Source organism: Manacus candei, unplaced genomic scaffold, assembly GCF_025592945.1.
Source record: "Manacus candei isolate 608988 ecotype Guabito, Panama unplaced genomic scaffold, ASM2559294v1 h1tg000028l, whole genome shotgun sequence".
NCBI lineage: Eukaryota > Metazoa > Chordata > Aves > Passeriformes > Pipridae > Manacus > Manacus candei.
In genome coordinates this window covers 42,010,703-42,029,910 of record NW_026138076.1, presented here as the reverse complement: position 1 = coordinate 42,029,910, position 19,208 = coordinate 42,010,703, and the positions used below count along the sequence as shown (strand labels likewise).

The window sequence follows — 19,208 nt, the reverse complement described above, 5'->3', positions numbered from 1 at the left end:
TGACTCCAAACTTCTTGTCAGGAAAAATATTTTTATTCTGACATTAAGAACTAAAGCCTTCTACACGTGTCATAGTTTTGTTTCCTTTTATTTTGACCTCCCTCCTGCTTACACAAACCCTTACTGCAGCCTTCGTACATTTCTTAGTGGAATGATTCCCTGAGACAAGCTAAGTGTATCAACTTAGACTTCACAGAAGCTCTCAATGATAGCACAACCTGAAGAGGTATCCTTCTCTCCTCTACCCTTTCCACCCCCCCCACTTCAGCATACACACTGGATTCTTTCTACACATCCAGACGTAAATGTGGAGTTACTCTGCCCATGATCCTGACAAAAAAAGTGCCAGAAAAACATATCTGCTCCTGAATTTGAACCTTCAAAGAGAGTACAACCAAACATACCCTGCTTAATATTAACTCACATAGAAAAAGTGTTACAGGTTAAGGGTGATGCTCAGTAGCTGAACTGGTAGGGGTTTGTGTTGGAAGCTAAGGATTTTATCTCACCCTATGGAGAGCCAGTAGGTAAACTAACTCAGTTTTGGAAAGTGTACATCAGTTCTTCAGTAGCAAGGATGGTGATGTTTGTTTGTGGAGATGTATATACCATATATACAGGTTCAAACAGATGATGTGGAAGGTACAAAAACTTTATGCCCTTCATTAAATCAATATCCTTCTGAGGAGTTGAAAATTTTACTTAATATCTAGGATCCATCTTTTTCATCCATGAAATGATGCACCCATGGTAGCAGCACTGTAATCAGGTTCTTAAGCTTTGCAGTAAGAAAAGGAAATAATGTGAAAGCCATTTCAAATGCTCGATGCTTTTTGATGCTTCTTACAGCAGCAGTTGAAGCTGAAAAAGGAGGGGGAAAAAGTGTATAATGACCAATATCTTTCCTCTGATATACATATAAATGCAACTGACATTCACAGTAATAACCTGCACAGATTCCTTTACTTTTATTACTTAAGTGAAACACATCAGGATGGAACTGGGAGCTTCAGCAAGTTAAAAGGTTGAGATGTATGTAGGCTCATAAACTGTGGAGCTTCTGGATGTGATTAAAAACAGTACAAGGTGTCTAGATTGGAGAGATTTAATTGATTACTGTTCTAATACTTTAGCTAGTTCAATATGCAGATGACACTCTCTGAAATAATACAATCCAATCTTTTCTGAGTAGAGTCCAGTGATAAGCATGACTAAAATTTTCAAAGGCATTCAGAACTTAATGGGAGATGAATGTGTAATTATTCTTCAGACCCTTTGAAAATCTCAGTCTTGATACTTACTACTTATTGATCACAAACTGTAACACACCTGATGTTAGCATTAAATTACTTGGTTAGATGAAATATTTCAGAAGCCTATTCACAGAAGCCTATTTAAAAACAAACAAACAAAAAAACCCAAAACAAAACAAAAAAAAACCAAAAAAAACCCCAAAAACAACAAAAAAACCCTCCCAACAACAACAACGAAAACAAAACAAAACAAAACGAAAACCCAAAAAAACCAATCGAACAAAAGCCAAACCAAACCAAAAAAAAAAAAACAAAAACAGAAAGAGCTAAAATTTTTAGTAAGAAACCGTTATCCCTACACCGTTATCCCTACACTTTATACACTACTCACTTCCTTGGAAACAACAGCCTTCTTCCTGACCACAGGAACAATTATAGCAAAATAAATTTCTGGATATGACCTTTTTGTAGCAACAACTGTAATAACCTCTCAGGAAGCATGTCAGGGGTGAGGGGGGAGACAGTTCTCCTTTCTGATTAACATCCAACTGCAATACAAATCTGGGACACTGAAACTGGTGCTCAGGGTAAAAACACCTGATACACCCATCAGAAAAGGGAAAGGAACCTAATACCCTAAAGGATTGCATTGCTAGTGGTGTGGGTCTTTAACTGAACCTTCATCTGGAGGCAAAAGGATCTATATGACACAAGAAATAAATTTCAAGGCCAATTCAGCACTGAACTTCCAATGTTTTGTTGTTACAGTTCAATAAAATCACTTTGTGCTACACTCATTTCTGTATAAAATAAAGTGAATGTCATACTTTTTTGTCATATCATTTTTATTTAACAGGGTTTTTTTTCTATATCCATTAGTTAAAAAAGTTATAACAGGGTAAATCATTTATCAAAATGAAAAATGCTGTACTCCTTGAGCAAGGAAAGAGAGTCTAAATAGAATGTCCCTGCTCTTAAATTAATGGAACCATCTCACATTTAATATTTTCTCTTAAGTAGTTATGTAAGCACTCCAAGATCATTAATGAAGAAGTACAGAATCACAATTTACAGCTGAAGGGCAAAACTGCTTAAAAGCATTTCAAAATCTTGTCATGGCGTGATATAGTCTAGGAAAATAAATGTAAGGATCATTGATCTCCGATATTATAATTAAATGTACATAACACATGACAAGGAGAAAGGACAACAAAGTTCATTAAAACTTGACTTCAAAATGAAGATGCAGGACTAATCAAGCATATGTAATAGGGAAGGGTCAGGTTTATAACCAAGGAGCACTTTCATGCTAACAATAAGGATTTTCAAAATAGATTTTTTGGTCACTATTCCAATTTTAACTATAAGTTATTATTTATATAAATAATTAAAGTTATTATTAATGAAGACAATTCATTTGTGTGCAACAACCCCAAATTTACCCTTTGGCAGTTCAGCTGGTGATGTTGTGTTATGTTACATTTTTGTCCCTTAGAATCATTGCAGCAGTTCAGTTGTCCTTCATAAATGCAGCTCTCACTTCGCCATCCAGACACTAATACACACTTTCCTAGCTTTCTTCCTAAATAATCCATCAGAACAGATTTACCCAGACTTTCTTAAGCAATGCAATAACTGATCTTTTAATATACAATACATTTATTGCAACCAAAGAAAATTCACAAAATTCAGATGGAATATATCCCAGAGTGTTAATGGAACTTGCAGAAATAGTGTTGGAGTAACTGGCTATTATTCTTCAGAACTAATGGAGAAAAGTAAAGGTCCCAGAGCTGGGAAATGACAAACTGTATTACTTATTTTGAAGAGAAAAACATATAAAACAGGCAACCTACCAGAGGAATTACAGAACAGAGACTTCAAATTTGAGTTGCCGAGTTAGCTAGCAAAGCAGTCAGTTTGCAACCTGCTACAAAGTCATGCTGAAACATGGTGATAAACAATGGAAATAAGAATTGGCAAAGACAAAGCATGTCTACAATATAAATATTATTGAACACAGGTCTCATGCTTAGTGCTACTGTACCACTCAACACCTTAAGACACTTCCACATATGCCAACTAATACAATAGTGACCCTTTACCAGACCACAGGAGCAACAATCTGCAAGATTAATTCCTCATTTCTCTGCACCACTTGCACAGAAAAACTTTATTTTGTTAATGTCCCTTTACACCGTTCAAATATTTTACAACATTAGATCACCTTGCACTTGTCAAAAACCAGGCTTTAAATTGCATGCTGAGTACACTAAAAAGACTCACAATGTATAACAGAACTTGGATCCATCACACTCATATGGGAGTATTCCTATTTGAGGATTAGGTCTGCAACAGTAACAAAAACAGTCTAAGAACCAATTGTCAGGTTTTGATTCATCGTGGTTTAGGAAGGGCATTTCCCTGACAGTTAGAAGAAGCTTCTCGTGTCGAAAATCAAACAATAAAAATAGATTCCTCTTTGTTCCCACAGGACAGGGGAACTGGAAACCAGCAAACACAGAAACACAGAAACAGAACAGCCAGGTTTATCAGGAAACACACACATACACAAAAAATCCCTGTTCAATTTAGTCCTTAAGTACTTGGATAAATAATGAGTTCATCTGTTTCAGAATACATCAAAAAGTTTCACATAATAAATAATTTTATCCATCTTAACAAACATATGTATTTATATATCCTTCAAAAAATCAAAAAGTTGAACTCTCTTAATTTTTAAATCCCCTTCTTTGTGTGAACATACATGGCATTTTATCAGCAATCAAACAAACCATTTTACTTTTGCTTCTTCATTACTGATAACCTACTTTCTGGCATATCATATCTTCCTGTATTTGCTACATTTAAATTCTGTATGTAGCTCCTCAGTCTGGACTAGGGACTCAGAACCCAACTCTTTCCGTGTCGATATGTACAGTGGAAAAATTCTTATGGGGACTACCTTTTGCAGACTGATGGAAGAAAAACAATTCTTGTCCTTCTTAAAAGAAAGTGAGGGAGATAATTCCAGGCATAAGCAATATCACAAACCAGAATGGACACAGATTATCTATTAAAGCTGTTAAAAAGTACAAATTCAGGCAGGGACAGCTACGCTGCTGCTAACTTAACATCTTTTAGCCCATTCCACAAGCGGTGAATGTTGTCCTTGCAAAAACTAGAGCATTTGCTCTGTAATTCTATAGAATATAAATGTTTTCTACTACTGGAATTCTGTATCACCTGGCTATAAAAGTCACAGCAGCATGTTTTACTTACATTATTTCTTACTGCTATTCAGAAACTTTTTAGTCGCTATAATTCATTTTGAAAGCTTCACTTCTGTTAGTTATACTATATTCAATGGGAATATCTAAAAAGTACAGGGATGTGTATACTTGTAACTGATTTTAATACAATAATAATAATATAGTTCTTTTTAATATAATATAAAATAATAGTCTAGAATGGTTAGAGCTGATTAGAAAGACCAATAATATAACAAACATAAGAATGCATGCTTGGTTTGGTTGCCACCATTGCTGCATCTGTTTTGAAAACCATATAGTTATGTTGGTAAAAGATTATCAACTTTTGCTTGCTGTTTTTACTTTAATAATTATTCTCATCCTAGATTTTAATTTTTCTTAAAATATTATGCCCTTATTATTAGAAAACACAGATTTTCTTCTGAATATTTGTCTGTATTTTCTGAACTATGATTCCAACCAAATACAGGGTACTGCCCTTTTTCCCTAATACTTGCACTTATTCTGTGTGTTATTTGCTTCAGAGGCAGGAAAGTAATCCACATCTGGCACCTCACACCATGTGCCACTTTGTATTAAATTTGTAAATAGAAGGAAAAATATTGAATCAGAAAGACCTATTAAAAAGAAATGTAAACAGGAATGTGAGAGAGATCCAAGCTAATTAGAATAATATGCAAGAAAAACAGATGCAGGTTAGGCTGGAATCTCAAAAGTGCAATTTCTTAATGGTGTACCCTGGGATTTTATTTTGCTGTCCTCCGTTTCTTTTTCCTTCAGTTTTTCAAGTCAAAATGTAAACAATCTGTGGAACCAAACAAAATCCTCAGTTATTTTTAAATGACTCCTAAATGTTCCTCTATGGGGCAAAAATCAGACCTCTGAAAGCTTTTACTTCGAAGTGGAATAGCATAGTACAACTTCTGGCGCTTCCTCATCCACTGGGCAAAGAAGAAGCAGGAGTAATGACACTTAAACAACCCTGAATCCCACATATTGGTGCCTTCTGTAAGTACTTAGAAATATATTCAGAGGATGAAGGCCTCACAAAAAAAAAATAATTTCCTGACAGTATTGGAACAGAAATCTAAGGAAATCACAGAATTTGCCAAGTCCAGACCAGACCTCCAGAGAGGAAGAGATACCAAGAATATAGTAAAAAAAAAAAAAAAAGGCAGAGAGCACAGATTTCATTCCAAAAATGTGTATTTTTTTCTTAGGAAAATTACCCTTTAGATCTTGAATCATGCTTAAAGTTTAGATTATGTGTGAAATGCCATACACAAGTCAAATGCATTTTCATATTTCATGCAATGAGATAGTTGGAACAGATATACAATACTCCTCTAAATGGATTGTGCTTCTGAAACTCTATTACAATAAACTTTACATTTATTTTCATCAACGTGGCAGACTTGTCTCATTAACCAGATTCATATTTGTTTTCCAGAAGATTTCAATTGAAACTATTTGGTAGCCAACTCTGAAAAAAGAAAAAGTGTATTAATCACTGCCCTAATGTAGATATATGAGAGCCTGGGGTGCCATAAAACTTGTATTCCCTCTGGTTTGGGAAAACTCTATTAATAACAGGTGGCAGAGCTGTAAGTTAGATATATGTATTTTCCCCAAACAACTGTCAACAAAAACTTCATAGAATATTACGTATAGAACTGTGTTCTGATATCAATACTAAGGTTCTGAAGTCAAGAACTACTCAAGCATTAGAATTCCTTTCACATGTGTATTATGGTACAGTCACAATCCACATGAGTCCTATCTCCTTTGATGCACCAAACTGATGGTGTTCACCTTATGAGCCATTAGTTTGGGGTTTTTTCTCTATTTTTAGTGTTATACTTGGTTACCATACAGTACTCATGCTCTGAGCTGAAGAAGGAATTAAGAATTTCCTCATGAGCTTCTTCATGGGACTCATCACGAGAGTATCAGATGTTCAGAGACATTAGAAAATTTACCTTTGCAACAGCCTCAGGGAGGAATAGGTTTTATTATGGTCATTTTACTGCTCAGGAGCTAAGGCACTGAGGATCAGATTTTTCACAGTTAAATAGGTACCCAAAAATGCATGAAGCAGTGTGATAGTTTTCCCAAAAAGTGCTAAAATCCTTCATTTCCAGCACAAGGGTGCTTTTGAAGTTTCTTCTATGAGACTATGCCCATCACCAGCCATGCAAATAAATGCATTTTAAAATCTGACCAAAAAGATTAAGGATGAGGGCTTCAATGAATTGTGGGTTCCAACTCTCAGACATCTTGGATCTCATCTTCAGTGCATTTGGCATTCTACTAATATTTTGTATGCCTGAAACACAAGCTTCAAGCTGCAGCAGAAATCAAAACATCAGTTGTATTCTGAATCCTCAGCATTTTTGCATATCAGCTATCAAGATCCCAAGTCAGGCATCCAGAAATACTGAATACCTCTGCAAACACTTTTACATAAACGAACTATCAGCAAAAAGAAACTCTGTGGAGCTGCTGCGGGTAATTTTCAAATACTTTAACTGTGTAACCATTCTCTCTCTGCAATTCTCATCATCATGTGCTACATACCTTCTAGCTTCTGCAAAAAATGGAGGAGTCCTGGCTGCAATTTCTTTCACTGCAAATTCTGAATCTCTTGTACTGCATGAGGCAGCAGTTTCTCCACAAAGATCGTGCAACTGAAGACCATTACTCCAAGTATTCATGCAGAGGCCAATTTGTATATGTAATGCAGCTGATGTGCAAACTACAAATCACTTGACTTTGCGACTCCAGCAGGGTTCTTTTAATTCTTTGCAGACTTGTTGGTGGGGGCTTTTTTTGGTAGCATTTCAGATATTAGAAAGAATAAACAGGAAAAAAAAAAAGCGAGACTGTCCTCATGATTTAATGCACTGACACTCCACAGTTTTCAACAGGCAATGAGCCATTTGATGCCCTACATACATGCAGGTGATCTTGATCATAATTTCCATGATAAGAAGGCAGAATTCATGGTCTTGCCTTTGTGTTAGATGTGCCCAAACAAAACTTCAGGGTTCCAGAGTCCTCAGAATAAAACTGTGACTTCAAGTCAATTTACTTCACTTATAAACATGAAGTAAGTTTTGCTCTCTGTCTAAACAGATAGCCTTAAGATAACTAAACTTTTATTTTTGTTATTACTTTATTTTTCTTGACATATATGAGTTATCCTGAAATAAAGTTGTATTTGTAGTAGTAATATAAAGTTAGTAGAACAATCTCCACACATGGAATCCAATCCAAAATCCAGGACTTGCAACAATTTCTTAATTTATTTTCGTCTTATCTTGTATAAATGAGCTGAAATATTCCACCATACAAATTCTCATATTGCATTAGAGATGAGCTGGATTTTTACAATTATATAAGTGGTAATCATGCAGTGTATTTCTACTAGATTTTGTAATTATTACATCAAATTAAGTTTTATCATATGCTAGGACCTCAAAATTTGAAGGACATATGAGGACATTTTTGTTCCTGTAAAAGTAATAGCTTATCACATTCATTGCAGACATAGATGTACAGAAGAAATAATAAACAAGGAGTCAAAATTGAAAGCAGTAGAGAGTTCTGAATACTCTAATAAATTTGCAGTGCACTGGAAGGATTCTTCAATTGTTGGCTAACACAGAGACAGAGAGTAATCATAAGCATATCTTCAACACTGAAATATGTGTAAGGACAATAAAACTATATATATTCTTTTGTTCATCATCTTTGATGGAGAACTATCATTTAGAAATAATACATAATAGCTCTATAATGTATAATATATAATTATGTAAATAATTAGTATAATCTTGAGATGAGATGAGGGCTATTAGTGGCAGTGGATACTTTGAACCTTGCACATTTAGTCAAAAAGACCAATGACATCCAATCAAAGTTCTTTAAAATGAATTGCAACAAACAATGGCAGCACAGCTGCTATTAGAATTATAATTGAGTTTAGGAGGGAAACAGCAGCTGAATGCAAGGCAGATAATTAAGGAGCAAGCTTTTGTTAACACTATCAGTAGGGTCATGATTCTGCAGACTGTGAACTTATTATGGCTGAACAAACTAGTCTCTTTTTATAACTGAGGTGTATTTCTTCTTTTTATACCAATAGAGTATATGCTGTCTACTAGGTAACTGATGACTTATTTATTTAAAGCTATCCATTTAGAGAATGATAAGCATTTACAGAATCTAAGATTACCATGGAAACGTTATTCTTAAACGCTGAGGATTATGGGAACAATTGGTTATACAATTGGATGGCTAAATAACAAGTCCCTGAGAATGACAAAGACTGTAGCTACAAAATTACATTAAGTAATTTCTCTCTTTCAGGCTAATATACATTTTATGGTAACCCAGCACTGAAAGGGAAGCAATTTACCTTCCATGGGTAAACAGTGAAAAGAAAACATTTAAAAACATTTATAGTATGCAGGCAAAAAAAAATATGGAAATGCAAGTTCTTGAGATCCTAGCACCTAACCCAGGTGCTAGGGAATTACAAAACCCAAGACTTGGAATTCGAGAAGTGACCTAAAATTTATATTTCTTATGGTCTGTTGACTAGCGTTGGAACAAAGGTTACCCATGTAGAAAAGACAAACAAACAAGAATCACCAAAGCATTCAGTCACTTCGAGCTTAGAACCACAATCAGGCAATGCAAGATGCTTGACCATTCATAACCACGAGTCAGGGTTCAAGAAATAGAAAGAAGGTCATTAAAATATCAACAACAACATTACATGCTGTTAGCAATATTAGGGTTATAATATCATCTTTTCATAAAGCTGCTAGTCTTTAAACAAACTGAAGAGTATGTCTACCAAAGATGTTGTCATTACCATTATACTAGTAACCCCTTTAACTCATGAGGCACAGACTCAGGATCTTTGGATTAAGACAATCCTGCTGACAACATAGGTCATTTCACTGGCAAATCTAAATTTGTTAGGCACAAATGAGTAATCCTACTTTGGAATTTCATTGACCTCAATGTGTAAATAAAGCAAGCAGAATGTGTCTGACTGGCAGCAAGCCATTACTCTGCTATGCGCAATAAAAACACTAATATGTCAAAGGGATTTTAAAAATATGCCTTGATATTTCAACCTGCTGGAAATTCTGTTTTTGACCCTGCAACCTCCTGGAATAATATAACAAAAAAGTTTTAAAAAATATTTTGACACTACTAAACACTTGCCTGTAGCAAAGTCATTTGCAGATTTCTTGTTCCTGGTTCTGGACCTTCTAAGATCTTGTTTCACCTGACTGTGGAAAGAGTAAGCAAAAGCTTGTCCTGATTTGAAACTATTTTTATCTCTGTTTCTTCAGGAAATCCATTCTCAGCCTCAATATAGAGAAGTTTAATTTGGTCATTATTATAATGGAACTCAAATGTGCCTCAGTAAAACACAGCAATGGTAACATTTCTGCCCAGTTCCTTTTAAGGGAATCTGGAAAAGAACAGGTACCAGCCACGAATAAAAACATGCTTGTCTGCTCATCTGCATAGCATGTTGTGATCTATTTACTTGCAGATTAGCTCTCATCATATGTCAGCAGAAATCTGAAGCACCTTTCAAATTTTATAAAAAGTACTGTCAATAATTTACTAAAACTTTCCTAATCCTCTCTTCACATTTGTAGTGGGAGTAAATGCACAGATATATATCTAGAAACATAAGAGATAGAGCCAAATGGAGGTGAAACAAACCTGTAGGTTTTCTAAAGTGTATTATAATGGTAACAAGTCAAGCCAACATCTGTCAAGAGTTATGACTGAAGAATCTGAGTATTTCTTAACTTTCACTCTATTTATAAAGGAAATTTTAGAGGAAAATTTGACTACTGTCACCCATGCCCTAAATATATATAGCAGATTTGGTATCCTGCATAATTAAACCCCCTGACTTGTAGTAGCCCATGAATAGTTTCAGGATTACTATGGATAAGGACGACCTTCCTGAAAAGATTCTAAAACTAAAACAAACTTGGAGTCCTGAACTTTCCTGTTGTAGGTAAATTCTGGACTACTCTTTTGAAATGGATAGTGACAACTCTTTTGAAATGGATAGTTTCTCTAATTTATCTTTTAAAAAGTGCTATATATCACAGATTAAAAGATTTGAAATTTTAGGAATTCCATATCTAAGAAGTATAAGGAATTTTGGAAATAATTAATGGGCTAACATTTATTTTCTGAACAGTTCAAAGAATTGGTGTGATTGAGATGTGAATGAGGTAATGGCATATAAAATGCAAAGTTAACGTTTTTCTAAAGGCCATTAATAAATATATTTTTTAGCACCTTCTTACTGGAAAACCTGGAAGCTTTCTTCAAGATGATCACATTTCATCAAGGCAACAGCACTGTCCCTGTAAAGCAAGGCCTGTTTTCCTAATCAACCTCTACAGTAACCATTTCACAGTTAGCCACTTCAAGGACTTGGAGCCTTACAGAAAATCAACATTACCTCCTTTTAGCAAGAATTTTTTTCTACTAAATTAAAATCAAAGTGTGTTGCTATGATTGTATATGTTGTTATGAGCACCACTGAAGACAGTGATGCAGAGCTGAGAACAAGCTGGAGTTGCACCATTTTCCAACATCATTAGATACTGCTCTAACACAAGTTTGATATATTTGAATCCTTGAACATACAAAGCCCCCTAAGAGAAGTATGCTGCTCACCAATCAATGAAATCAGCAAGTTTTGAACATCTTTAGAATTTCTTTCTCTCCAATTGGATATGGCTTTTACAGTTCTTCAGTTATAATAATGATTTCAAATATTTTGTGCAAGTCTCACTGTTGGGATGTCTACCAGAAGCAATAAACTGCTCTAACCAAATCCTCTTCGCTCCTGTCACAATTTCCTAGTACCTCCTCCATAATACCATCATAAAACTACAGAGTCTTCAAACAGACATGTCCAAAATTCTCCTGCTGAAATACCTTCTACTTTTACATGATCGCCTGATTCAAAGCGCAAATGTTTCCTGTTTACACTGAGTACAGTTATGATAACGGAAATTCAGCATTTCAATAAGAAAGTAGCTTTCAAAAGAATAAACAGGAGTGCTTTTTCCCCCTATGCAAAAGAGAAAAATAATCAGTCTTGCTAACTAAATAACCTTGTAAAACTTAATCTGATATAGTAGAAGCATTTGCAGCAGCTAGTGGACTTCTTGGTGGAGGCCAAAGTGTCTGGAAACAGAATCAGCATATTGGCAGGTTTTACCTAACAGCTCAGTGCCTTCCTCAACTGGTCTGATGTCCCATCAAGGATAGGTGAATATCACTTGTGTCATTGACATTTTATTTAAAATTCCTCTCTTCAATCAAGAATGCAAGTTTAGTTCTCTCATTCTTGCGGGGACATTAAGAGGCAACAGAAGACAGTTACAGCAGTGGAAAATTCTGGAGATTCATTTTTCTTCCTGTCTTTTGTTTTCCACTTTCTTTTTTTGAGAACTTTGAGGGGCCATGATTGAAAGTTCTGTGGTATTTTGGATAATATATATATGGAGGATACCTACTTCTTTCTTGCACAACTGCAATGGATGTCATGACAGACATGCATTATCTATTGGCATCTCGACAGTGGATGGTCAAGGCACCAGCAGCATTTCACTTGAACAGATATCAGTGAAAAAAGAATTTGGTCTTCATGATTTCATTAATATGAAAGCATGATTTCTAATAATGCAGGAGGGATAAAAACTGAGCCTGATTTCCTTTGTCGTTGTGGAAATAAAAAATAGATTTTCTGGTAATCAGAAGTTGCTTTAAAATAACTGACGTGTGGTTAAACATGGAAGGCTTCTTAATGCAATCTAACAGGATGATTTTTCAGCTGAAACCCAAGTTTACTCCTCCCTTTACTCCTAAACAGCAATTTAATGAGAGTTTGCTTTCCATAGTGATGTAACTGCAACTCCACGAAGTGGTTAAGAGCAAAGCCTGGAAGTTGAATGTCCCTGATCAAAGCCTGGAAGTTGAATGTCCCTGATCATCACACCTCACTACCAGTGAGCCCTCAATGGATGTGGTGGTCTGCAAAGCACATTCAGAAGAGAATGACTTCTGTGTGGAAGGCTTACAGTACACAATACAAACCTACCAGAGTAATGAGATGTAGTACAGCACAATAATATTTGTCACTTATATAGTAGTTTATTATTTTAAAACACCTTATGAATATTAATCAAGTAACCTCTTCAGCATCCCGAGAGGTGGGATAACACCTACTGTTAGCAATATTGTGTTGTGTGATCTATAGCTCCACATATAATTCATAATTTAATAAGATTTACTAATGACCTTGAATTCTATTCAGATTTTCCTTCTATCTTCAGCTGCATGGAACTGAAGCCCAGAAACTCAAATACATTTAGGCATGCTACTTCCATTGATAGCAGTATAGGTGAGGCAGATGACCTCTGAGAATCTGAAGTGAAATACTTTCATGACATGCATTAAAGGACAGGACAAGCATTGTGTTTCCCTTTTTCTTTTTCTCTGTCTTCTTTCCCAATGGGAAAATTATGTGGCAGTTTTCAAAATTATTTTTCATTTATTTATTTTATGTCTGCTGTGCTTCACATGTTTGATATTGAGGCAAGGTTAATGACATGCAGCTTGCATTTGGAATTGAAAGTGGAGATGTTTAAGGTTGTTCCTAGATCCTGTGGGTATATGGTAGATATTGCCAGAATATACAAGAGATTAAATGATGCTTATCAAAAATCAATGTATACTAATTTTTCCTATCTGTGCAAATTTTATGGGTTCACAACAGTAGAGGTAATGCCTGCATTTTGTATATACTAGCTACCCAAACTCAAGGTCAAATCCTAAATTACTTCTTGAGGCAAAACTCTCAGGGAGTTGATTAATGTTTTGGCTGTAGTAGCACGTTAGGTTTCACCTTATGCAATGATTATATATGAGCCATCACTGAAGTCTTGTATGGAATCAAGGATGCTTGATTGATTCATTTAATGTCTTTAAGATGTTTCTATTTAAAAGTACTTCTAAAAACTCTAGCTGTAATTAAAGGTAGGACAATGGCTGCCCCTCCCCACAGAGAAGCATAAGATGCATTGGATCAGTTAAAAAGAGACTTGAAATGCATTCACCACATTTTGTGACAGATCTGTAAACTAGATATGTGCTAAAAAGAGATATGAGACAAAAAATGTTAACACAGGTAAAACATCTGATTAGGCCACAGGGGAACTACAGTCAGAATTTGTTTCTATTGATGATTTCTTTGTGACTGTTGGTAAATCCCTAATTTGTCCATGCCTCTATGTTCTGGTAGTAAAATAGACATAAAACCTCGTCTTTTGTCGAGGAATTATGGTTAAATTCAACAGTGTCTGTGAGGCATTCAAAAGCTTCTAGCATGTAGGGGTGGCCAAATAAGATTTTCCTTGACATTTTTTCCCCCCTCATGGCTGAGAACTAGGCTACATCATCCAGGTAATTTGTTTATGTCTGGAGGCTCTCAGAAGGCTTGATTTACAATGTGAGTGTGGCTGAGTATAGTGCATATCTCAGATATGAAGCATATTGACCAAGGAAGTCATTGCAATTGAAGAAAGAATTAACTGCTCTGTTGGAGGGCTTCATAAACTCGTTTGTTATTACTGTTACTCCACAGAGCCCCAGCTGTCCAGCACAATCTCCTTCTGACTGTATGGTCTGCTGGGAGCTCAAAAACTCTTCTACTGAATGATGAGTCTTTTTGGGTTTGGGGTTTTTTTTTTTTGGTTCTGGGGTTTTTTTTTCCCATATAATAGTGCACTTAAAAAAACACGTTGGGAGCTGTTGTACATTTATTTACCATAGTGGGTTAATCTCATCTGGGGAGGTATAGAAATCCAATCATGAGTGCTACAGTATATACGCTAATTGCCAGGATAAAACCAAATGAATAATTACTTAACTTCAGAATGAGGCCTGAGGGAATTTTTCTTTAATAAAGGTTTAATTCACCAGTGATAATGAATGCAATCTCACATACTACTGAACAACACCATTAGCATAATGGCTAAAATACAAAAACTATAATTAGAACAAAACAGAAATGTTAATTACAGCCACAAAGGTACCGAAGAAAAAAGGGAGTTTTCCTTTACCTGTCAAATGGGTTCCTGCCTGTGTAGCTTTAGTAATCCTTGTGAATGGGTCATCAATTCTGCTCGAGTGACTGACAGGCAGAAATTAAAAACTGAGGCTTCCTTTGCCTTTTGATTCCAAAGGGGACTGGAATTCACAAAGGACAATTAAACAGGTAATAGTACAGGTGAGGGCAGTAAAGACTGTACCTCTAATCATAAAGCTTAAAAATTAGGCTCCCATGCATCTGAATCCCACAATTTCTTTTCACACAAAGGCAGCCCCATCATGTCAGCTCAGGAATATTAGATCTCTTCCAGGTTTATTTACTACCCCCAGGCATATTTGCTGCGCACAGCACCGGGTAGCTGGACAAGGAAACGTGGGAGCCTCTTGGCTAGGCAGCTGCTGAGAAGTTTACTGATAACAAGCAGCTTCATTTCCGGCACTAACAACAACAACCAAAGCTCTTTGTACATGAAAATTTGCACAAACTCTTATATCTCGCTTAAATGGAACCTGTGAGATGTCCTCATGGAAGAGCATTCTTTTGTGCCATTTCTAATGTGCATTTTCTCTAATCTCAATGCTACCCAAATATTAAATTTGCAGATTCAAGAACTCAGAAGTTATAAAATATGAGAAATAATGTTGCATTTTTCTCCCTTACAGGACTTAGGGTATAAAATGAACATTAACTGAATGGGGAGCTATTCAGTTTTTCTTTTTATCTTCATCCTTCTGTGTTTGATTCCAGACCTTATTTAGCACACATCATCAAAACCCTGCACTGAATACAAAATTACCAATTTCTTCATAGGCTTTTTTGTGGTTTTCTCAGCTTTTTTTTTTGGTGGTGCTCTCAGCTCTCACTATAATTAATCTATCCTCCCAACACCTCTAAGAAATCATATAATTGAAGCACAGAGAGATGAAGGCCACTTTGCTAAATATTCACTGAATTGGGTGCCTGCTTTGATACAACTAAGTTGTAATTCATGCAGCAGTGCACACATTTAAAATACAGCCCCTATCAGTTTCTGCTTTGCACGTGATCTCTCAGCATGTCCATAAACAGAAAATATTTGTAAAAGAGTCTGTGAAAACTCATACAGAAGACATCTGCCAATGATCCCATTAGAACATGGTGGTGAAAGTAGGAGAGGAACTCAGTGGCATTTGGTCACCTGAACCCCTTCACCCTAACAGTTCTGCACCTTGAGCGTGACAATCCCTGCAACAAATGAACAGACAATCAAAAAGGGTGAGAAAGAAGAAAGGAAAATAATAATAATCTGAGAAATAATATAAATTTTTTTACTGTGCTTTTTAATTGCCTTCCATGTTGGAGAACCAGGAGACAGATGTTGGTGGGAATGATGCTTTTACTGTTCACCTTACACTGCTGCCTTAAATATTTATACCTGAACCCAATCACAGTTCTAGCAGGGAATAAACCTGCCTTATGATGAATGCAGTCAGTGGCTGTTTGGTGAGCCTGGGCTGACATGTAGCTATGAATATGACACTTTCACTGAGATGCCCAGGAGAGGGTTTAGTAAAAGTTCACTGTGCAGTAACAGCAGTGATGAAAGCACTGATGCTAAAGCATTGGCTAAACCACCTCAGGGGGAGGAGACTCAAAATCCATCTGTTTGAATAGATCTCTCACCACCTGGCTATACAGGATATGATAGCTTTCCTGTTTAAGCTGGACAATCTCAGCAAAAAAAGTATTCAAGTTTCATTAGATGAAACTGGAAAATAACAAAATCCCAGAACTATGATATGACTCTCTAATGCTGTAAACAGGATGCTCCTATGAGTGGCAAGAAACCTGGATTATGTTTCTCTTCCTGTACTTTTCATGGTGGTTATTTAACATGGAATGCATAGTAACAATTCTTACAGTATGGACCAGAAACCCAATACCTCTTCTTTCTAGTCCATTTCTCCCCTAACTGCAACACTAGACTTCTGCTGACCCTAGATCTGTTTTTCTAGTCTAGTGATTCATGAAGTCCTTTCTGCCTAGCAGAACAAATTCTACAGGTCATACAATCCAACCCACCTAACCAACCTCTATCGTAATTATGATATTAATCCAAGATGCTGAAAACACAGATTTGAATCTTTTAAGGTTAAGCATTGGAATTTGAAATACCATGTTCCAGGAAAAAAAACAACAAACAAATAAAAACCCCAAATGCAAAACAAAACCCCAAAATAAACAAACAAACAAACAAAACCCCAAAACAACAACAACAAAAACACACAAAAAATAACCCCACAACCAAAACAAAGTATATTAACTTGATAAAAGGAAAAACTTATTGACTATGAAGGTAGTCAAGGAGGAGAAGAGTTTCGCAGTTTCCATTCCTGCAGTTTTTCAGGATCATACTGGATTAAATGCAAAGCAACCGGATGTGACCTCATAATTCAGCCTTCATTTAGCAGGAGGTGGAATGAGAGACCTCCTGGGGTTCCTTCCAATCTGAATTATTCTATTCTCTCACAGGAAAAGTGAATGGTGGTCTTCCTCATGAGTTGCTGTGTGAAAAAATCAACAATTAAAAGCATATCTTATGAGGAATTCAGAACTACCTGCAGCAGACTAGGAACGCTTACCAGACAGGGTCCTTCACTCTCATCCGTCTCATTCTTTCACAGTGTCTAGAGAAGCTATTTACAGGCAATCTCCATGCATAGTTCTTGAAATGGATTTCTGTTTTCTTCTTTTATCTCAGTAATTCTGTTTTTGAAGACATGTTAGCCTTACTAAACAATAAGAATATTTCTGGTTTAGCTGATTTTTATGCTTCAGAAGTTACTAGTTTTTAATTTTGGGCAGAAATGACCTAATAGGCTAAACTGCCCACTCCATCAGAATCCTGAGCAACTTCAACAAATTTAAATTCACTCTGTTTAAATTATGATGCACAAAGCTAAACAATCTTCTCATATGAATTTGTCTTTCATGCGAAGTAAGGTTTTCTGGAAAAAAAATGCTGTAAAACTAACGAAAAAGAACAAAGGAACAGCTGTAAGTCAAGAGTTCTTATGCCAACACACTGTTCAGCTGGGTTCCACATTCATTTCCATCCCCCATATCATGCTGATTACAAACTTAGATGCAGTTCTAATGCTTTCATTTAATTCATTTTTTCCATATTTTAAATTCATTGTATTTAGCGAACATTCAGTTTGAAACATGCAATATCAAAAGAAACCCCCACAGGTGCAGGGAATTTGAATAATCAGGTCCACATGATCCCTGAACCTCAATCCACTGAAGTCTCCCAGGGACCATTTTAAATGTGAAAAGAAAACAAATGTCCAAATTACTCTAAACAATCATGAGATAACAGATGAAATAAGGCAGATGATTAAAATATTGATACTTATATTACAGTAATGCCCCACAGAGAGAACAGCTCTATTGTGCCAGGCATTGTACAAGTACACAGGATGGTGCTCTGCCCAGGAGGGTTTACAGTTCAAACCTTGATTTCCCATCAACCTCCATGTTATAACATCATGTCAGGAATAGTCAAAACCTGGAAAGAAACAGAAATATGAAACAACTATTCAGGTTGCCCAGTAAAACTGCAGCAGAGCTGGACACAATTCCCAAACCTCTATAGTTCTGTTTCTGTGCCCTGCTTCCCAGACCTGACTGTAAACTAATCTGTTTGTATGTTCTTCTGCCATCCATGGCAGCCAAGCACTGGCTGGCTGCAACACATTTTCCAGCTTTGTAGGTGTTTCAGTTTTCCACAAACTACTAATTCATGTGTCAGAATTACTTTTTTTACTAGATTCTCCACAGTGTTTCTTAATTTTATAATGGTTCTTTTAATTTCTTTTTTTGCAAAAGCACAAGTTTTCAAATTCACAGTTTGACAGCATCTCAAAGATTAGGAGCAATCTTTAAGGCATCCCAAAGATTAGGAGCAAATGGGGATATGCAAAATGAACAATGTGATGCACAATCTTTTAATAAATTCATCTTCTGCACTCAGATTGCACAATTCATTTGGTGCATTGTTGAAATACAGCCAATGGCTGAAAATAAAACGAAGAGCTGAAGGATGGCTTTCTCCTGAAAACTGGCATAGTCTGAAAAAATAAGTGTCATAAAGGAAAACTTGTGATCTGTTTGAAACCTTTAATTCTTTGGTGTGTTGTAGGACATACATGCTAATGCACTGTTGAAGATACAGCAGTGGAAAATCAATAGCCAAACATCTGCAAGCATCCATACCTACATTACAAATCTGATTGACACATTGGGAGTAGAATATTCAAACAGTTTCTCTTGACAGTTTTATCAATGGGCCTTAAACTGCTCACAGTTTCATATCTTTTATAACTGTACAGTTAAATATGATTATTTTCTATTACAGTAATTTTTATGTTATCTATTTACCTTCTAACTGAAAATTCCTCTCACTGAGATGGGTGGAAAAGAGAAAGACTTTGCCGCATGATAACAAATATGATCTTGATTACT

At 35.9% G+C, this 19,208-nt stretch overlaps 1 protein-coding gene across 1 annotated transcript in view; it reads right to left on the bottom strand.

Moving 5' to 3' along the window:
• Positions 1 to 709: 709 nt before the first annotated feature.
• The window catches only part of IQCM (IQ motif containing M), a 75,329-nt gene continuing 56,830 nt past the window's right edge, over positions 710 to 19,208 (bottom strand). Inside the window, 1 exon segment of the mRNA XM_051790140.1 lies at positions 710 to 861. Coding sequence (XP_051646100.1) covers positions 710 to 861 — 152 coding nt within the window.